The following is a 17,777-nucleotide window of genomic DNA, read 5'->3' on the forward strand; positions in this document are numbered from 1 at the left end:
TCGCAAAGAATTAGAAGCTGTTATCAAAAACCTCCCTAACAAAAAAAGCCCAGGACCAGATGGTTTCAATGCGGAATTCTACCAGAACTTCCAAGAAGACCTAATACCTATACTTCTTAACGTATTTCAAAATATAGAAACAGAAGAGTCATTGCCAAATTCCTTTTATGAAGCTACAGTTACTGTGATACCAAAACCACACAAAGACTCAACCAAGAAAGAGAATTACAGGCCAATCTCACTCATGAACATCAATGCTAAAATCCTCAACAAAATACTGACAAACCAAATCCAAGAACACATTAGAAAAATTATCCATTATGTTCAAGTAGGCTTCATCCCAGAGATGCAGGGCTGGTTCAACATAAGAAAATCTAACAATGTAATCCAGCATATAATTAATCTGAAAGAAAACAGCCATATGATCATTTCATTAGATGCTGAAAAAGCATTTGACAAAATTCAACATTCCTTTATGATAAAAGTATTGGAGAGATTAGGGATACAATGGTCATACGTAAATATAATAAAAGCTATTTACAGCAAGCCGACAGCTAACATCTAATTAGATGGAGAGAAACTCAAAGACATCCCACTAAAATCAGGAACACGAAAAGGCTGTCCACTCTCTCCAAACCTCTTCAATATAGTGCTTGAACTTCTTGCAATAGCAATAAGACAACATAAGAAGATCAAGCGGATGTGAATTGGAAAGGAATAAACTTTCATTATTTGCAGATGATATGATAGTGTATATAAGCGACCCCAAAAACTCCACCAAAGAACTCCTACAGCTGATAAACACCTTTAGTAATGTGGCAGGATACAAGATCAACTGCAAAAAATCAGTCGCCCTCCTATACACAAAGGACATTGAAGCAGAGAGCGAAATCAGAGAAGCTTCACCTTTCACGATAGCCACAAACAGCATAAAGTATCTTGGGGTAACTCTAAACAAGGAAGTGAAGAATTTATTTGACAAGAACTTTAAGGCATTGAAGAAAGAAATTGAAGAGGATACCAGAAAATGGAAGGATCTCCCTTGCTCTTGGATTGGGAGGATCAACATAGCAAAAATGGCAATTTTACCTAAGGCAATTTATAGATTCAATGCAATCCCCATCAAGGTCCCATCAAAATTCTTCACAGATCTTGAGAGGACAATAATCAACTTTATATGGAAAAAAAAAACGCAGGATAGCCAAAACAATCTTATACAATAAAGGATCTTCTGGAGGCATTAACATAGATAATAGTTTTCAAACTCTGTTACATAGATACAGCAATGAAAAAGCGTGGTATTGGCATAATAACAGAGAAGTCGACCAATGAAATCATATAGAAGACCCGGATTTTAACCCACAAACCTATGAACACCTCATTTTTATGAAAGGAGCTAAAAGTATACTATGGAAGAAAGAAAGCATCTTCAACAAATGGTGCTGGCACAACTGGATGTCAACCTGTAGAAGAATGAAAATAGACCCATATCTATCACCATGCACAAAACTCAAGTCCAAATGGATTAAAGACCTCACTATCAGTCAGAACACATTGAACCTAATAGAAGAGAAAGTTTGAAGTACCCTACAACACATGGGCACAGGAGATCGCTTCCTATGTATAACCCCAGCAGCACAGACATTAAGGGCAACATTGAATAAATGGGACCTATTAAAACTGAGAAGCTTCTGTAAATCAAAGGACACTGTCACTAAGACAAAAAGGCAACCCACTCACTGGGAGAAGATCTTCACCAATCCTGCAACAGACAAAGGTGTGATCTCCAAAATATATAGAGAACTCAAGAAACTAGACTTTAAAATGCTAATTAACCCAATTAAAAAATGGGGCACTGAACTGAACAGAGAATTCTCAACATAAGAAGTTCAAATGGCCAAAAGACACTTAGGGTCATGCTAAACCTCCTTAACGATAAGGGAAATGCAAATCAAAACAACTCTGAGATATCATCTTACAGCTGTCAGAATGGCTAAACTCAAAAACACCAATGATAGCCTTTGCTGTGACGTTGTGGAGAAAGGGGTACACTCTTCCATTGCTGGTGGGAATGCAAATTGTCCAACCACTTTGGAAAGCAGTGTGGCAGTTTCTCAGGAAATTCGGGATCAAACTACCCCTGGACCCAGCAATACCACTCTGGGGAATATACCCAAGAGATGCCCTGTCATATGACAAAATCATCTGTTCAACTATGTTCATAGCAGCATTATTTGTAATAGCCAGAACCTGGAACCAACCTAGATGTACTTAATTGGAAGAATGGATGAAGAAAGTATGGAATATCTACACATTAGAGTACTACTCTGTGGTAAAAAAACAATGACTTCTCGAATTTTACAAGCAAATGGACGGAAATAAAAACACTATCCTGAGTGAGGTGTCCAGACCCAAAAAGATGAACATGGGATGTACTCACTTATAATTGGTTTCTAGCCATAAATAAACGACATTGAGTCTATAATTTGTGATCCTAAAGAAGCTAAAGAAGAAGGTTAACCCAAAGAAAAACACAGTTATCCTGCTGGATATGGGAAGTAGACAAGTTTGCCGAGCAAAAGTTGGGATCTTGGGGGTGGGGTGGGATAGGGGTAAGTGGCGATGGGGATAGAGGAGTGCGAAGGGGAGGATGGGGGGAACTTGGGGAATTGAGATGGTTGAGATAAAGGAAGGATGGATATGGGAGCAGGGAAGCATATATCTTAATTAAGGGATCCAACTTAGGGTGGGCAAGAGACCTGAACCTAGAGGGGCTCCCAGGTGCCCAGCTAAATGTCCCCAGTTAGTGCCTTGGGCAGCTGAAGATAGGGAACCTGAAATGGCCCTATCCTACAACCACACTGATGAATATCTTGCATATCAGCATAGAATCTTCATCTGGTGATGGATGAAGATAGAGACAGAGACCCACACTGGAGCACTGGACTGAGCTCCCAAGGTCCCAATGAGGAGCAGACGGAGGGAGAACATGAGCAAGGAAGTAAGGACCGTGAGGGGTGCACCCATCCACTGAGACAGTGAGGCTGATCTATTGGGAGCTCACCAAGGCAAGCTGGTCTTTGACTGAAAAAGTATGGGATAAAACAGGACTCTCTGAACAATGAGCACTGATGAGAAGCCAAAGACAATGGCACTGGGTTTTGATCCTACTTCATGTTGTGGCTTTGTGGGAGCCTAGCTAGTTTGGATGCTCACCTTCCTAGACCTAGTTGGAGGGGGGAGGACCTTGGACTTTCCACCTGACTGCTCTTCGGTCTGGAGAGGAAGGGGGAAAGGAGTGGGGGGAGGGGGAGTTGAGTGGTAGGAAGGAGAGGGAAATGGGAGGATAAAAGGAGGCAGAATTTTTTTTCAAGAAAAAAAAAACTAGGAAAAAATTTGAATCATATATCAGAGTCAAACAGGGCCAGAGAGAACCCTTTAGTGACATTTCCCACAGATTATCTAAAACTGTACACATACAGGAGTGACAGAGCCAGATGGTAGATGAGTACTTAATAAATTAATGCCAAATGTTTTAATTGTGGTAGAATAGGACATCTGAGAAGGAATTGAAAGCAAAAAAATCCTAAGAATAGTATCTCCTCTAGGAATTGGAGGACTCAGCCTTCCGGTATATGTAGAAGGTATGGCAAAGGCTGACATTGGACCAATGGATGCAGATCAACAAAAGACAGACAAGGCAACCTGATACCATCGGGAAACTCCTTCGTAGGGGGGGGCGCCTCGCCCCCTACCCAAAAATAGTCCAATCAATCCCAGTCACTGTGGAGGACATGTACAAACTTAAATTATACTGAATATGTTCCCAATTTTCATCCAGAATATTTGTATACCTATGCAAAGTTTTTTGTAATATTTTATGCATGCTAGCTTCTACCTCTGCTTAAGACATTTTGTATATTGATACAATTTTAGGACATTTTGAGGTCATTGTCCTCATTTGTTGCACTATTGTTTATTGTATAATATTCTAATACGAATTCTTAGACTTTAAGTTATATAGGTATTAAGAATTACAGATCAATAGTCATCTATGTTTGTCATACTTATAGTCAGACTGCTCAGGTTATTTAGATACTTAGAGATTGTATTCTGCATAAACAGGTAGTCTTCAAGCACTTTAAAGAGCTGTACAATATGTCATTTAAATAACTTAGGGTTCTGTTGATGGTAGACACGACTGTTCCTGGCAACACTGATCCATTCCCAAGAGAACAATGAGCAGTGAAGACACTCTACTTGGAGCTTGGTTTCTTCATGGAAACACTGCACTTTGGGCAAGAATCTTCCCATGCATCAACCACTGAAAAAATGCACAATGTCTGGACAGGACAAGCAGGATAAAGGAAAATAGACTGTCAAATCTTGCCAAGATGGGGTAAGACGGGTTTGAAAATTTTCCTGCCTCTGAAAATGGTCTGTCAGTTACACTAGGCCTTAGCCTAAGTTGGTTGCTCCAAGGTTGCAAATGAGACTTTGGGTGATTGTCCAGGTATCCAGTTGTCTCTGTCATTTGTTGCACATTTTAAAAGTTGCTTGACTGCACTTCAGGCTTACTCAAGTAATATTATTTCCCTTCTAGGGTCTTCATTGGGGTTGAAGACTAGACAGTTGTTGTTACTTTCTTCTCATGACTTGGCAAGTTATTTATTATACAAGACTTAAACTCATTAGGATAGAATAATTATTAAAATATTCATCACGTTTCTTGCTTGATATTGTTTATGCTGGTTGTAATTCTAATTAAGTCTCTCAAGAGAAAAAAAAATAAAGAAGCAACCCAGGACAAGGTATTTACACTGCAAGATTCTACTAGATATTGAAAGAAAAATTAACAGCAATTTTCCTCAAATTGATATGAAACAGAAATACTGCCTAATTCTTTTCATGAGGCTACACTTACTCTAAATTATATAACGACCCAACAACGAAACCAATAAACAAATATCCCTTAAAAAGAAATGCAAAAATTCTCACTACGACTAGTAATCACAACCTAAGGACACATTAAAAAATTATTTAAAAGATTTTTTTTTAATTTTTCGAGACAGGGTTTGTCCGTAGCTTTTGGTTCCTGTCCTGGAATTAGCTCTTGTAGTCCAGGCTGGCCTCGAACTCACAGAGATCCGCCTGCCTCTGCCTCCTGAGTGCTGGAATTAAAGGCGTGCGCCACCACTGCACAGCTATTTAAAAGATTTTCTAATGATAAGATTTTGCTTGTAGTTCTTAAGACACAACATTGAAAAAAACTTAAAGTCTGCACTGTCAACTTAAGAGATTACTATGCTAATATTTACATACACAATTATGTGCTTTTAACAAAAAAAAACATGAAAATCTAATGACAATGATAGGATTTTGCAAAGGAAGAACATGTATCAGTTTCTAGCTTTTTGTACTTAAAAGCAAAAATGGTTTTTGGATAAATCAACAAGACTATTCCTGAATAACCTCAGAGAACACTGCAGAAGAGGGGGCAAAAAGATTTTTAAACACCAGATGAATCAGGGAGTCTACTATGAGACTGTTTCTCCCTCCCAGTAATATAAGAAGCTATGCTCAACACAATGACTGCCTACAAATGAGTTGAGTAAGAACAACAGACATATCAAGTTGACTGGGTAAAGCCCACAATATATCATACAAAAAGAAATACAAGTAACTAAAAAATGCTGAGTGAATAGTCTTTCTGATTCGCCCAGAAAATATATAAATGAATAAAAATGATAAAGACTGAGGAGGTTATATTTAGGAATATAAATTCACCAAATGAGGCCATGAATTTGAAAGACAAAAAGGAATGGTACACAGGAGGTAGGAAAAGAAAAGAACTGAAGAAATGATGCAATTAATACAATCTCAAAAATTAAAAAGTAAAATGAAAAATCACTGACCCCTTTAATATGTCCTCAAAATGTATTTTAAATAGTATCACTCTTTCTTTAAATTAAGTTTAAGAATACTTACTTGCTAGGGCAGTACAATAGTAAGTCAATGACAAATGATTGCCAGGACTTTTCTTTAGTAAGTGAATCCAAAGCCGTTGGAATTAAAGCAAAACATAATGTCATCACTTCCAAAGCTTCACAGCAAAGCTGTTCATCCTCCACTTCTGGGCTACTAATTGTACTGGTGGTCTGTAAAATTATAGTCATGAGAAAATTAATAAGGTCCACTTATAAAAACATAATCAAAGTTTTAGTTTGGTTCTCTATGTATAACATACAAGCATTTACTTCTCACTTGTATCTACTGAAGTGTTGGTATATTTAATGTGTTGCTCTATTAAATGAAATTAAGCATAATCAGTGATATCCATTTATTCAATTTCTTTTTTCCAAAAAATGAAGTGATGTACTTTTGTGTCAATCATAACTCTTTTCAGAAAATTAGAACACTAAAGAGGGTTGTACATCCTACCCAGAATGCCATTTTCACTAAAAAAAATATTGAGGAGACCACAAAGAGTTCTGAAACCTAAGATAAGTAGCAAAAAGTTTTTATTTGCTACCAACCACCAAAATGTATTCAATACAAAAATAAATTTATTTGAAAATAACATTTATTAAAAATTATCAGAAGTACCAATTGGGCAGGTAATTACAACCAGAGCAAAACAATTTCCAGAAACACACAATTTATTTACCAAGAGGCTAATTTGTTGATAACAGGCCTAGAGATAACATGTAAATAATGATAGAAACAATTAAGACAACATTTAAATGCTATATGACAATAAAAACCTCACATAATAGCCTAAATAATCAAGAGGCAGGGCTGTGGTGGTGCACGCCTTTAATGCCAGCACTCAGGAGGCAGAGGCAGGCGGATCTCTGTGAGTTTTGAGACCAGCCTGGTATACAAGATCTAGTTCCAGGACAGACTCCAAAAACTACAGAGAAATCCTGTCTTGAAAAACAAAAAAAAAAAAAAAACAAACAACAACAACAAAAAAGGAAAAATAAAATAAACAAGTGACTTGGTTTTCAAATATAATATATATAACAGAGATTTAACTAAAGTGAAAATTATGCAGCATTCTTGTAGACCAAGCTGGCCTTGAACGCACAGAACCACCTGCCTGGGATGGGATTAAAGGCGTGTGCCACTAAAGCCTGGCTATGTAGTATTTCTTAAAAGGACTGTTGTTTTTGTTCTAATTCTTACCATCTCATAAGTTTTTGTGATATCTTCATTTAGACTAAATATTAGCTCTAATGATCCACATCCTGATGCCCAGACAATTTTTTGTATAGCTCTAATAGCATGTATGTCAGGTATATATCTTGAGGCCTGCAAAACAATGAGTACTAAGTATGTTAACCATAACAATAAAGTGAAATAACCAGAATAAAAAAATCTTTTCCATTGTCAAATCAGAAATGAGCTTCAAAACATCAAAATACATGATGGGCTACTTTAATGGTGATAGTAGTGTGGTCAACCCCAACTGATACATTTATAATATGATCCTTGTACCTAAGGCTCAGGAGAAATTAAAAATGAGGTAATCTAAAGAATTCTTAGTGCCAGAAAAACTAAATGGGGGTGTCTACTGTGAGATAGACTTTTATGGATGACAAAGAAGCTCCGCCCAAGAGACCTCAACAACAGTCGACAAAGAAAAAAAAGACAACACCAATTCACATGCCAATGTGGATGAGGGCAGTTCTCACAGACTTAATCCCTCGCAAACACGCTACAGGCGATAATAGTTTATGAGTGGGGCAACCAGTATTTTGCATGAACGAGTGTCATTAGGTTAACCAAAACATTGGCAAAAATAATTTCAGCAAGTTGTACTGTATCAACACACACACACACACACACACACACACACACACACACACACACTTAAAGACTAAGAACCCATGAATTTGAGAAGGCATGAGGAAGAGACATAATAGGAATTAGAGAAAGTAGAAAAAAGGTGAATGATGCAAACATATTACTTATATTTGAAATTCCTATTTTTAAAACTTCAATACTTGAGGGAAGATCTCTGAGTTAGAAGCCAACCAGGTCTAAAGATCCAGTTTCAGTACAGCCAAGTTTAGACAGTGAAGGACAAAAGGCGGTGAAGATGTAATTGAATGAGAAGGCCATGTTCCATACCTAGCAAGCAGCAGAATTTGGTAGCCTTGGCAACATGGGGTCTGACTTTAGATTTAAGGGTGGAAGAAATGGATTACAGAATTTATGTCTGTACTTAAAGAAAGCTGCTGAGGCCAGGCATGTGTCTAGGTTATGTCCCTGAATGGAGGGAGGCCCAGAGAGGCCATTTTGTGCAGCTGTGAAGTTGAAGCCTGAGTTGCCTTGGAGAACCCAATGTGTTAGAAATGCCAGAGCTGTGGAATACCTGTTGAGTAAGGCTGCTAATAGGGAGTGAAACAAGCCCAAGAGAAAGTGTGTGTTGCAGTCAACAAAGCTGAGAAAGAGTTGGAGATCTGAAGAACATTTGACCACAGAAATGGAGATGCCAAGTTAGGAGTTGGCCTGGCTGGTTTTTGGCCATGCTTTGGCCAAGTATTTACTTACTATGCTTTCCTCCCTATGTTTGGAATGATAATGTATATCCTGTGCCATTATATGTTGGAAAGATGTGATCTGCTTTTTTTGGGGGCGGGGGGATTTTCAAGACAAGGTTTCTCTGTAGGTTTGGTGCCTGCCCTGGAACTAGCTCTTGTAAACCAGGCTGGCCTCGAACTCAGAGATCATCCTGCCTCTGCCTCCTGAGTACTGAGATTAAAGGTGAGATTAAAGCCACTGCCACCCAGCTGTGATCTGAATTTTGATTTTCATTTTGTGATTACTGTCAAGAGATTGCATGAATCTCAGAAGAGACTTTGAACTTTGGATTTTAAAACCTTGTCGAGACTGTGATAGAATATGAGGTGGTGTAGGAGTTCCTTCTGTTTGTGTGTAGCTTTCATTGGTTAATGAATAAAGAAACGGCCTTGGCCTAGTTGATAGGGCAGGACATAGAACTGAATCGTGGGAGGAAGAAGGTAGAGTCAGAGAAGCCATGGATCCTCTGCCTGTGATTAATGCCGGTTAGAATCTCGATTAAGACACTGCCACTTGGCGATACACAGATTAATGGAGATGGGTTAAACTAATATGTAAGAGTTCTGAATGAGCACGTGATCAAACTGGATTCTCTGAATGTGCTGACAACGAGGGTAGACTGAGAAGCCAATGATAATGACACTGGATTTTGATTCTACAGCATATACTGGCTTTTTGGGAGCCTAGTCTGTTTGGATGCACATCTTACTATACCTGGATCGGGGGGGGGGGGGGGGGGGGGGGGGGGGGGGGCTTGGATTTCCCACAAGGCAGGATACCCTGACCTCTCTTAGGACTGGAGAGTGAGGAGGAGGGGGAGAGGGAGGAATGGGAGGGGAAAGGGAGGATAGGAGGTGGAAATGTTAAATAAATAAATTTAAAAAACTAAAAAAAAAAGAGTTAGCCAATAAGAAGTTAGAGCTGATGGTCAAGCAGTGTTTTAACTAATACAGTTTCCGTGTGGTTTGAAATACCGTGTGGTATAAGCTAGCTGGGCAGCCCAAACAAACAAGGGACTCCCTCCATATAATGGGGACTTTTGAAATCAGTTTTGCATTATGATATTGTTACAAGCTTATGAGGGTCAGGAGTGGAATGTGGTAGTCTGAATGTAATTGGCCCCCATAATTTCAAAGGAAGTAGTACTGTTAGGAAGTATGGCTTTGTTGGAGTGCATATGACCTTTTTGAAGGAAGTGTGTCACTGTGGGTGTGGGCTCTGAGGCATCCTATGCTCGAGATAGTAGCCCAGTGTTTCAGTGGTCTTCCTATGGCCTGCATATCAAGATATAGTCGGCACTATGCCTGCATGCATGCTTCCATGTTCCCCATAATGATAATGAACTGAACTTTTGAAACTATAAGTGAGCCTCCCCAATTAAATGTTTTCCTTATAAGAGTTAAAAAAATAAAAATTCAATATTCTAAAACTAAATTATCCAGCTATTTAAGTTTAAGATGATTACAATGCTATGAGTACACATGATTACAGAAATATCACAAAAGAAACTTGGGAATAACAGAAATGTTATGTTTTTTGATGATATCAGAAAGTTAGATAACCACTAAAACTTTATTTCATGAATTACAAACTACATCTCAGCCAGGCAGTGGTGGTACATGGCTTTAATCCCAGTATTTGGGATGCAGAGGCAGCTGGACTGCTGTGATTTTTGAAGTCAGCCTGGACCACACAGAGAAACCCTGACTCAGAAAACAAAAACAAGTAAATGGGATCTCAAGATGCTTTACTTAAAATTTTACAAAATTAATCGATAAAATTATGAATATGAAATTTCAGATAAAAAAACAAGACAGAGGTAAAAATGTTATATTTCAGAACACTTTGAAGTTGTTTAAGTTTTATTCATTTATGAGTATAAGGCCCTCCTCAATCCTAGTAATTTTAAAGTTTGATACTAACCACATCAGGTATTTGTTGAGCAAGACGGATTGATACATTTCTAAGCATGCATCCAGAAGAAGGATTAGGAATGCTCTGAAGGGCATTTTGCAGCACCACAGCTTGATCATGAATAACCTGGTTAATCTGGAAGAAAAAAATTCAAAAATTTGTATGTAATATTCCCAAATCAAGTATTCAACTATCACTTCTTAAGAATTCTATTTGCTAGAATTTAAGTTTACTTAAATAAAAGCATTTAAGTCTGTCAATATTATGCATTTCCTTTCTAAGTTGCCTGTCATTTTAATAAAAACCTCTATAAATTTCAATTTTAGATAAAACAAATATATTGTGCCTACATTTCAGTTTAATTACCATGGCAAGGTTTAAAAAGTACGACTCTGAACTAACATTTGACACATCTCTGGGCTGCCTCTTCTCACAGGCCTTCAGTTTTCAACAGATGGTTATGTCTATTTAGAGAAGGCTGAAGGTTAGCAGATAAAGTCCTTCAGGGTCAAAAACATGGTTCAATGTAATGTGCTTGCCGAAAAATAATAGTGTCTATAGATACCCAGGACCTACCTAAATCCTGGAAGATGTGGTAGCTTAGTCTACACAAAAAGCATACAGAAAATCCCCAGAAAGCCAGTTATACAGACTAGCTAAATGGCGATTGCTGAGTTCAAATGGCAGATCTGACCTCTACTTAAGGTGGAGTTGTTAACAAAAACACCGAATGTCAACCTCTAGCTTCCACACGAATACCCACATATATACATATAAACATGAATATACATGTGTTACACATACACACTGTAAAAATCCTTTGATTCCTGAAATCTGTATACTTTTACCTATTGTGATAATTAACTTTGTTTATAACATTTCTTATATTCATGACTACGTGTACTCTTGTAATCATAACTACTAAGAAACAAAATTTCTCAAAGTCTAACGCTCTATAAATATTAGTCTCACTGTAAAATTTTTCTAAAAGTCATATTGCTATTTTTTTGCTGTTATTTTACAGACAGGGTCTGGCTGTTTGTCCCAGGCTGGCCTTGAATTCCTGATATAGCCCAAGGTGGGTTTGGACTTGTAATTTTCCTGCCTGAGGTTCCCAAGAGCTGCCATTACAGGCATATGAATATATGTGCTAAGAATATTTTAATAACTGTCTTAAATAAATTTAGAGTGTGTACATACTGTACTAATAAAGTAGGCAAAACAAATACAAAAGTCTAGTACTCACAAATTTCTTTAACTAGAGAACCTAAAAATATTTTACATATACAAAGTTCCATACACAGTAAAGTAGTTTTGATACTTCAGCCTATTTATGAGGATCTGTTGTATTAAAAATCCATCCGGTACAGATTTTAAAGTATAGCATATTTCATTGAAAATCTTAGCTCATTTCTACTACAGCAGAAAATAGGAACTTCCAACCATTCAAGGTTGTCTGAACGTCTTAGTGAGATACACAAGATGACTGACACTCAAAAACTTTCCGAACCAAAAAAAAAAAAAAAAAAAAACCCCTAGTTTTGAAACTCAAAAAGAAACTAACTAGTACATAAATGTTTTACTTAAAAATTAAAATTTAGGGAAAAAAATCATTTACTTTTTTATCTATCAATAATCTTCTATTCATCTGTCTATTGCAAACCAAGCAAGTGGTTTGGCAATAAGTAAATAATTACAAACCTGTCATTGCTTTTAGCTCTCTAATTGAACACAGTGTGATTGTAGGTTGGTAATTCCTCAGTCTTTGTTGTATAATTATTTATTTTAAATTATATCAATGTATGTATGTGTGTATGTTGGGAGAGCAGAAAGGTAAGTCGTTTCTTTTCACCCAATCTCTGAGGAGACTGAACTTGGGTCCTTATAAGCTTTGGCAAAAAAAAAAATACCTGTACTTGCAGAGCCATCTTTACCAGCCTGTGGTATAATTTTCAATATACAACAAGAAAAAGATATAATAAAATTGTATCTTGTAAAGATACACAGAACTGCCTTTATGGATCTTTAAATATCCTGTGGCTAAAATTATGAAAAACAAAAAAAAAAGCTACATTTTATTTGGGTAAAAATATATATGAACTTCAAAATTAAAGAATTTAACCTTACAACGGAAAAAGTCTTAATTAATGTTTAGTATATATGAAAGTATAATTCACACTGGTTTTACTTTTTAAAGAGAAACTGTTTTAAAATATATAAATCCACATGAACATGTTACCATAAATCCATAAACATGTTACCTATTAGTATTTTCAGTGATTACTGGTATGAATCTTATTTCATGAATGCTCTGACAATTTTGCTAATACTGTCCCAGAAATATCATTCTGAAGCCTATCACAGCTGTTATTTTATTTGCCTTATTTTGAATAAAATGACATTTTATGTTGAAATAAATTAGAGTAAAATTTCAAGTATTAGACTTCTACTTATTGCTCAAACTTCTCTGATTAACATTTTTCACATATATAGGGATATTTCTAAACATGTTTAAAAATGATATCTACTTTATTTCTAATCATTAATACATTAGTAATTTACAATTTAAGTGCATGAGCTCAATTTTAACTTCAGCTCAACGTTTACAACAGATCTAAAATGTTTTTATATTTAAATCTTTTAATAAGATTTATTTTTAGACTTAATTGAGGTATGTGTTTAAAAAGTTAGGTTTCGGGTTACTTGAAACTTTAAATAAGTAAAAAATGAGAAGCAGAGAAACAAGAAATATGACATACTACTATTTGGACTTTTAGTATAAAGAACTAAATAGACGAAAATCTTTATTATACCTAGTCAGGGAATTTATCTTCAAGAATTAAAGACGTAGGATAAATAACATATTATTTGTTAAAATATATTACCGGTGTTTTAGGATCTGTACCATCTGCAACAGGCTGGCAAGCTTCTGCTATAGCCTGGACATGGCCATAGCCAACTGTAGTTAATAATAGTTTGGCTATTTTAAGGGCACTGAAGTAAGCATCTCTACGAGTTTCAACATCTGTATTTGGCAAGAAGTTATTTTCTATCAGCATTCTCAGTACAAGGTGTAAGCCACCACTTTTCAAGAAGTGAAACTGAAAATCCAAGGAAATCTCAGCAAGAGCGGCACCAGCAGGCATTAACAAGGTATAAATTACCTACAGGAAGGGAGGAAAAAGTATTACAAGTTATATATTTTTAAAAATTTAGTGACATTTATTTCTTCTCACATTTGCACTTGATTAAAATGTTGCTTTACAATCTTAGGTGTCCTCTTAATTTCATAACAGTCTACAAAATATTTTTTCGCAAAGAAAAACAAACCTCTGTTAAGTATAGAACTTGGGAGGCAGAAGAACCAAAGAAAAGCGAGTCAAGAGACTGACCAAATTGGTTTTCTCTAAGATTCGAATGTTTTGAACACACAGCTCTCAATTTTTCTATAGTTGTGCTATCTGTAAAAAAAAAAGGGACAAAATGCAATTCATAAATTCCTGATACTTTATGTTGGATTGTTATACTTTTATTTAACATAAAACAAAATATTTAGATTTAATTTTATGTGTATGCTTTGCCTACATGTACTAAAGGGCACTGCATCTGTGCTTGGTATTCAGGAGTCCAGAAGAGAACATCATCTCGCACTTACCCTGCAAGAGCTATAGATACTAAAAGCCACCATGTAGGTACTCAGACCTGAACCCAGGCCCTCTGCAAGCACACATGTTTGATAGTTGCACATAACAGTGTGTAATATAACAAATGATTACTAACGTGAGGTATAAAATCAAATGTTATATCAAATATGTAGGAAAGTTTTTATAAACAGACCTCTAATCAACCGATTCTTATTCATCCACCACTGAGATGAATTGTGCTTGTGCATTGTGCTTGTGGATCAGATGTAAGCTCGCAGGCACTACATCAGTGCTACATCTGCCTGTCTGTTGCCATGTACACAAACCAAAATGATCATGGACACACCTCTGAACCTACAAGCAAGCTCCTAATCACATGTTTTCTTATCTAATCTTCTTACAGAAACAGAACAGTAACTAAGACAAATGTTATATACAACTTAACATGAATCTTCATCACTAAAGAAAGGACTTTATGTCACTGAACATTAATCAAGCCAGTATCCAGAAGGTTCACCACATACTAACTAATAAACATGGTATCGGAAGATACTCATCAGCATAACCCAGTTAAACACCCTATGACTTACAATATGTGCAATAGTAGCACTATGTTATAAGACTAACTAATCACCATGAGATGGAACCCATATCTGATATAGCTCAAATGGACAAGAACATGAGACTAGATAGACTAGATAAAAAAAAAACTAACATTATTGTGCTAGAGGGAACTTATTAATAAGATGACTACTAAAACTGGTATATTCATAGGTCAGTGTCTTGATCAACCCTGGTTAAAGGAGATTCTTTTTGCAGTAGATGGGAATTAACAACGACATCCACCATTGGACAATGCAGAAAAATTTTGAGCCAAAGGTGATAAACAACTCCAATGAAGCACTGTTTTGCAGATATACTTTAACTGGCACAGACAGAAACTCTCAGAGTGTGGCAGCATGTACAAGACCTGCACAAATTCAAGCCAGATGGGGTCCAACACCTAAAACCAAGATGCTATTTGGAATGGATGTCAGTTGACTTTAAGTTGCCTGCCAAACCTTGACCCCTCCCTGGAGGAGTGTCAAGGTAGCCCGCCAAAACCTTGACCCCTCCCCTGAGGAGGGTCAAGGTTGCTTGCCAAGCCTTTGCCCATCCCCAGAGGAGTGTGAAGGCAACCCGCCAAACCTCCCAGTCTATTTAAACTGCTCCACAGAGAGTCCCTCTGTGGTGTCACCCCTCTCCCCTGTGACTCCCATGGTTGAACTGGTGGCTTCCCAGTTCCTCTAGGGACACCTGAGAGAGCAGAAATCCCATTAAACCTGGATATCCTTTACTTTGGCTTGATTGGGATTTTTGCACTGGCAGAGAGCTGGCATTAGGAAATATTCTTAACAATGACAAAGAAAAAAATCATTTTCTTCAATGGAATATAATCAAATATATCTACCATGCACCAATGTAGAAGAAGATGGCCAGTATTAGTTGGCAAATACAAAATAAATTCCACTCATTTACAGTTTGTGGAGCCACAAACTGGTCCAGCCTCTCTGGAAATCACTGTCGTAAATTCTCAAAAAGTTAGAAATAAATCAACTATATGACCCAGATTTACCATTCCTTGGTATATGCCCAAAGGAAGTAACAACCTACTCTACAAATGCTTGCTCAGCCCTGTTACTGCTGCTCTATTCACAACTAGAAAATGGAAACACATAAGTGCCTTGCAACTGATTAAAGGAGAACAACTGTGGTACATTATATACCATGGAACAGTATTTATATAGAAAAATAAAATCTTTAAAACTGTGCGGTTCCCAGCCCCAAAAAGGAAATTTATGTTTGCAAACGATGGAGACCACTATAGAAAATTACAAGTAAAAATGCAGAGATGTAAAGACAGTTTCCAAAAATACATTTACAACACTACTTCAAACCTAAGGCTAAGGACAATTGTAGAAAAGGAGCCAGAGGAATAGCATATTTGTTGCGAGTCTTCTTCTTCCAGGAATACTCAAAGTCTCGCCATAATAACTCCCTAAATATGAGCTAAACAAGGAAAATACTAAAGACATATCAAAGAACATAGGGGAAAGCCCATGAGTCCTCGCTCATACACAAAGAACTAAAGTAAACTAAGGAAGGCTGAGAATGGAGAAATACACAATCCACACTTGAGTATTTTGCTTCACCAGTGAGACTATCTTAGAGGAAACTAAATTTTCATATGGAAGTGGTTATCAGTTTGGTGATCTCTCTTCTTAATCTTTTCAGTTTTATAAATATGTTCCTAAAAAATTAAATTAACTGCTGTAGGCTGTAGAAGGAGCGGCGGGGTGCTTCCTACCACCCGGCTAGCTTTACCCGAAATAATTACACCGAAACTGTATTCTTTTAAACACTGCTTGGCCCATTAGTTCTAGCCTCTTATTGACTAACTCTCACATCTTAATTAACCAATTTCTAATAATCTGTGTAGCACCACGAGCTGGTGGCTTACCAGGGAGATTCTTAACCTGCGTCTGCCTCCGAGAGGAGAATCATGACGACTGCCTGACTAGGCTTCTTTCTCCCAACATTCTGTTCTGTCTACTCCGTCTACCTAATTTTCTGTCCTATCAGGGCCAAGGCAGTTTCTTTATTAATTAACCAATGAAAGCAACACATAGAAAGCAACACCTACATCAGTAGGCCTAAAAAACTTAATATACTGTCTTAGGTTGGCTTCTAACTCAAAAGAGTCAACTGCTTTTGTGCCCCCAGTGCTTCCTTCCCCAAGGAAGAACAAAGTATTTCATTATCCAACACCAGTAAAAATCAGTCTGGAAAACAAGCATACAAGTAACATTATAGAGATTGAGCAGGTTATATTTAGGAATATGTACAAAAGCTCCCCATCCCTAGCCCCCCCTGAAACTCACACATATGTATGTAGCAATTTAAAAAAAAAACAAAAGGCCAAGAATTTGAAAGAGATCAAGGTGGCTTGTTTGGGAACTTATGGGTCAAAGAAATGAAATGAAGAAATAATGTAATTATAATCTCAAAATAAAAGAGAAATCTATCTTAAAAGAATAAATGTTTAGAAAGAAAAAGAGGCAACAGTATATGCAACAATAAGAGCTAAAGTTTGAAAGTTGTTTTCCTTTGAGATAATAACGGAAGGTAATAAGTCATTCATCTTGGGTCTACGAACAGCCTGTAATTCCTAAACTAGCGAAAATATTTTACAAAATAGTAGATATAAAATGATAGGGTCCCAAATCATTTTTCAACCCAATGAACTATTCAAGAACAACTATGTAGAAACACATATGTAACACTACACACAATACAAATTAATAGAGTTTGATATTTTCCTTTTTATCTATTAGTTATTTGGTAGTCATGAATATCACTGGATGGATTGATTACTTATGTGGTGGCATAAGTTTCATAAGTACTCTTACTGACTGGATTGTTTACTTACCTGGTGGCATAAGTTTCATGAGTATTCTGGCTCCATCTCTAAGAGCTGGCATATTCAACGCACTACCTAAGTCTGCAACTTGCCAAAGGAAAGATATATATCTGGGCTGCAGTGACATTATCTAGAAAATGGAACAAATAAAATATATAGCTGGATAAATC

The 17,777-nt window shown here is 36.8% G+C and overlaps 1 protein-coding gene across 1 annotated transcript in view; it reads right to left on the minus strand.

Moving 5' to 3' along the window:
• Window positions 1-17,777, minus strand: part of LOC121443800 (probable ubiquitin carboxyl-terminal hydrolase FAF-X) — a 158,370-nt gene that overhangs the window by 55,489 nt on the left and 85,104 nt on the right. Inside the window, 6 exon segments of the mRNA XM_041645577.1 lie at window positions 5,989-6,158; window positions 7,189-7,314; window positions 10,513-10,638; window positions 13,389-13,667; window positions 13,834-13,964; window positions 17,617-17,737. Coding sequence (XP_041501511.1) covers window positions 5,989-6,158; window positions 7,189-7,314; window positions 10,513-10,638; window positions 13,389-13,667; window positions 13,834-13,964; window positions 17,617-17,737 — 953 coding nt within the window.

This window comes from Microtus oregoni, unplaced genomic scaffold, assembly GCF_018167655.1.
Source record: "Microtus oregoni isolate MIOR12 unplaced genomic scaffold, Mior012 000113F_000, whole genome shotgun sequence".
In the NCBI taxonomy this organism is placed as follows: Eukaryota; Metazoa; Chordata; class Mammalia; order Rodentia; family Cricetidae; genus Microtus; species Microtus oregoni.